General features: G+C 75.5%; 1 protein-coding gene across 1 annotated transcript; it reads left to right on the top strand.

Moving 5' to 3' along the window:
• Nucleotides 1-2,754: 2,754 nt before the first annotated feature.
• Nucleotides 2,755-3,075, top strand: AURANDRAFT_16948 (hypothetical protein; the record flags this gene model as incomplete). The annotated part of the gene is made up of 1 exon (XM_009043041.1): nucleotides 2,755-3,075. A coding segment is annotated over one exon (321 nt), but the record flags the coding sequence as incomplete, so codon positions are not given.
• Between the last annotated feature and the right edge of the window lie 335 nt (nucleotides 3,076-3,410).

Genomic DNA, 3,410 nt, shown 5'->3' with positions numbered 1-3,410 from the left:
GCGCAGCCGCCGACGGCGACGTCGTAGACGACGTCGATCTCGCGCGACGTCGGCGACCGGGCGACGCCGTATGACAGGGCGACGTCGGCGCCGGGCAGCGGCGCGCGGTAGGGCTCGACGCCCGACGCGCCGAGCAGGGCCGACACCTGGGTCGCGAATCCGCCCGAGAAGAAGGACATCGCGCGCTCGGGGGCTGCCCCAAGGTCTCGAAGGCAGTCTACGTTTGACTTTAACGGCCTGCGGAGTCGACGAGAGGCTGCGATCGGCCGTAACAGTGCGCTCGGGCTGCCGGCCGCGTCCGAGTCCGCGGACGCGCGCGTCGACAACGGGATGGAGATGGACGCCGGCGACCTCGGCGCGGCCCCGTTCCTGCCGTGCTCGGCCGTCGTGCTCTCGGAGCTCGGCGCCGAGGAGCGGCGGCGCTACCTCGAGCTCCTCGCGAAGCGCGAGACGTCCGTCGCCCGGGACGGCGGCGGCAAATGGGTGGCCAACGTGCGCATCCTCGCCCCGGGCCTCGCCGGCCCGGCGAAGCAGGCCCCCGCCGCGGCGGAGCCGACGAGGGCCAAGTCCGCCGGGCCGGGCAAGGGCGTCGTCACCTTCAGCGCGCGGAAGAAGCTGGTCCGCGAGGCGAAGCGGTCGCCCGCGGCCCTGCTCGAGTCCGTCGAGGACGTCGTCGTCGGCGGCGTCGACTGCGCCCTCTACCCGCGCTTCTCGTCCCTCGTGCTGGCGTCGACGCGGTCGCAGCGGGCCCGCGGCGACACGTCCGCCGTCGCCAAGCCGCCGCGCGTGCGGCCCCTGAGCTGGCTCATGCGGCGCGTTCCCGTGCCCTTGATCGACCGGGACGTCGGGTCGCGCACGTTCGCGTCCCGCGCAGGCTCATCGAGGAGATCTACGACGCGCGCTACGCGCGCGACACGGCGGAGCTCGCGCGCGACAAGGGAAATGGGGGCGACGACGGCACGCGGCTCTTCCCCGTCTTCGTCATCGACCACCTGTCCAAGCGCTACGGCCTCGAGAAGATCGTCGAGGCGACGTGCTGGGACCTGCTCTGCTCCGCGCACGCGCACCGCCAGCACCTCGGCGACGTCGAGATCTTCGCGCGCTTCCTCCAGGAGCTCTACGACGCCGACGACGTGCTCTTCTTCCTCTACGTGCGCTCCGTCGTCGGCCGCGTGCTCGGCGTCAATTTGCGCGCGCGCTGGGCGACGGACGCGCTCACGGGCGGCGACCGCGTGCCCAAGGAGCTCTGGCTGAGCTTCCGCGAGTGCGTCACCGTCGCCAAGCTCGTCTTCGACCCGGACGACACGGGCGGCGACGCCATGTACGCCGACTTCCTCGCGACCGTCGAGGCGCACTGCGTCGGCCTCAAGCGCGCGACCGCGGACACGCGCCGCGTCGAGGTCTCGCAGTTCCTCACGCTCGCGGTCGTCGGCTACCACCAGGACCGGCCCGAGGAGCCGCCCTTCGGGGGGGCGCCGCCCCGCGGGCCGGCCGCGGCCGACGGCGACGCGGAGCTCGACGCGCGCTACGGCGACGACGACGGCGACGGCGGCGGCGGCGCGGCGCCGGCGCCCGTCGCGACGGCGCACCCGCAGCTGGCCTACTCGCCGCCCCAGCCCGCGCCCCTCGCCGCCTACGCGCCGGCGGCGCCGGAGGACGACGACGACGACGCCGTCGTCGGCGAGCTGCTCGACGTCGCCGCGGACGCGTACGTCGCATCCGTCGCCGCCGAGGGCGCGCTCGGCGCGGCCGTCGTCGGCGAGATCCGCGGCGAGGTGCTCGACCTCCTCGGCGCCAAGGTCGACGCGCTCCTCGCGCAGCTCCCGGCCGGCGCCCCGGCGCCCGAGGCCGTCGAGGACCTCCTCCAGTCGCCGCCCGTCCGGGCCGAGGTCGCGGACCTCGTCAGCCTCCTCGCGACCTACGCCGCCGAGCGCCTCCAGTGAGCGCGCCGAGGCGCGCGCCGCGCGCGCGTCCCCCCTCGAGACGCCGACGAGGGACGCTGCCGCGCCCCTGAAATAAAAAGGCAGCCGGTAGGTCTTAGCTATCGGCCCACTTGCGATCCAGGATGCGCTGGCCCTTCGCTCGGAGGAGTAGCCTCCTCTGCTTGGCGGCGGGCAGCTGCGGCGCTTCCGCCTCGGCGAGGCTCGCGGCGGCCGCCGCGGCCTCCTCGGCCGCCTCGGCTTCGAGGCGCGCGGCTTCGAGGTGCTCGGCTTCGAGGCGCGCGGCTTCGAGGCGCGCGGCTTCGAGGCGCGCGGTCTCGACACGCTCGGCCTCGACGCGCGCGGCCTCGACGCGCTCGGCCTCCAGGCGCGCGGCCTCGACGCGCTCGGCTTCCAGGCGCGCGGCCTCGACGCGCTCGGCTTCCAGGCGCGCGGCCTCGACGCGCTCGGCTTCCAGGCGCGCGGCCTCCGCCGCGGCCCGGGCGTCTTCGCGCTCCGCCGGCTGTTCGGCCCACTTGCTTTCCAGGACGCGCTGGCCCTGCGCTCGCAGCGATCGGATCTCGTCCGCGACCGGGATGCTCGCCTCCTGGCTCTTCGCTCGGAGCAAGAGCCTCCTCCTCTTGGCAGCGGGCAGCTGTGCCGCTTCCGCCTCGGCGACGCGCAGCCGCTCGAGGCTCGCGACGGACGCCGCGGCCTCCTCGGCCGCCTTGGCTTCGAGGCGCTCGGCCTCGAGGCGCGCGACCTCGAGGCGCTCAGCTTCGAGGCGCGCGGCTTCGAGGCGCGCGGCTTCGACGCGCTCGGCCTCGAGGCGCGCGGTCTCGACACGCTCGGCTTCGAGGCGCGCGGCCTCGAGGCGCTCGGTTTCGAGGCGCGCGGCCTCGACGCGCTCGGCTTCGAGGCGCGCGGTCTCGACGCGCTCGGCTTCCAAGCGCGCGGCCTCGACGCGCTCGAATTCGAGGCGCGCGGCTTCGAGGAGGCGGTCGGCCTCGACGCGCGCGGCTTCGACGCGCTCGGCCTTGACGCGCTCGGCTTCGAGGCGCGCGGCTTCCAGGCGCTCGGCCTCGAGGCGCGCGGCTTCCAGGCGCTCGGCTTCGACGCGCTCGGCTTCGAGGCGCGCGGCTTCGACGCGCTCGGCTTCGAGGCGCTGGGCTTCGAGGCGCGCGAGCTCGACGCGCACGGCCTCGACGCGCGCGGCCTCGAGGCGAGCGGCCTCGACGCGCTCAGCTTCGAGGCGCGCGGCTTCGAGGCGAGCAGCTTCGAGGCGAGCGGCTTTGAGGCGTTTCCGCGCTCCGAGGCGTGCGGCCTTGACGCGCTCGGCCTCGACGCGCTCGGCCTCGACGCGTGCGGCCTCGAGGCGGGCGGCCTCGACGCGCTCAGCTTCGAGGCGCGCGGCTTCGAGGCGCGCGGCTTCGAGACGCTCGGCCTCGACGCGCTCGGCCTCGACGCGCTCGGCCTCGACGCGCTCGGCTT

Source organism: Aureococcus anophagefferens (assembly GCF_000186865.1).
Source record: "Aureococcus anophagefferens unplaced genomic scaffold AURANscaffold_41, whole genome shotgun sequence".
NCBI lineage: Eukaryota > Pelagophyceae > Pelagomonadales > Pelagomonadaceae > Aureococcus > Aureococcus anophagefferens.
This window is presented reverse-complemented; position numbering and strand designations above follow the sequence as displayed.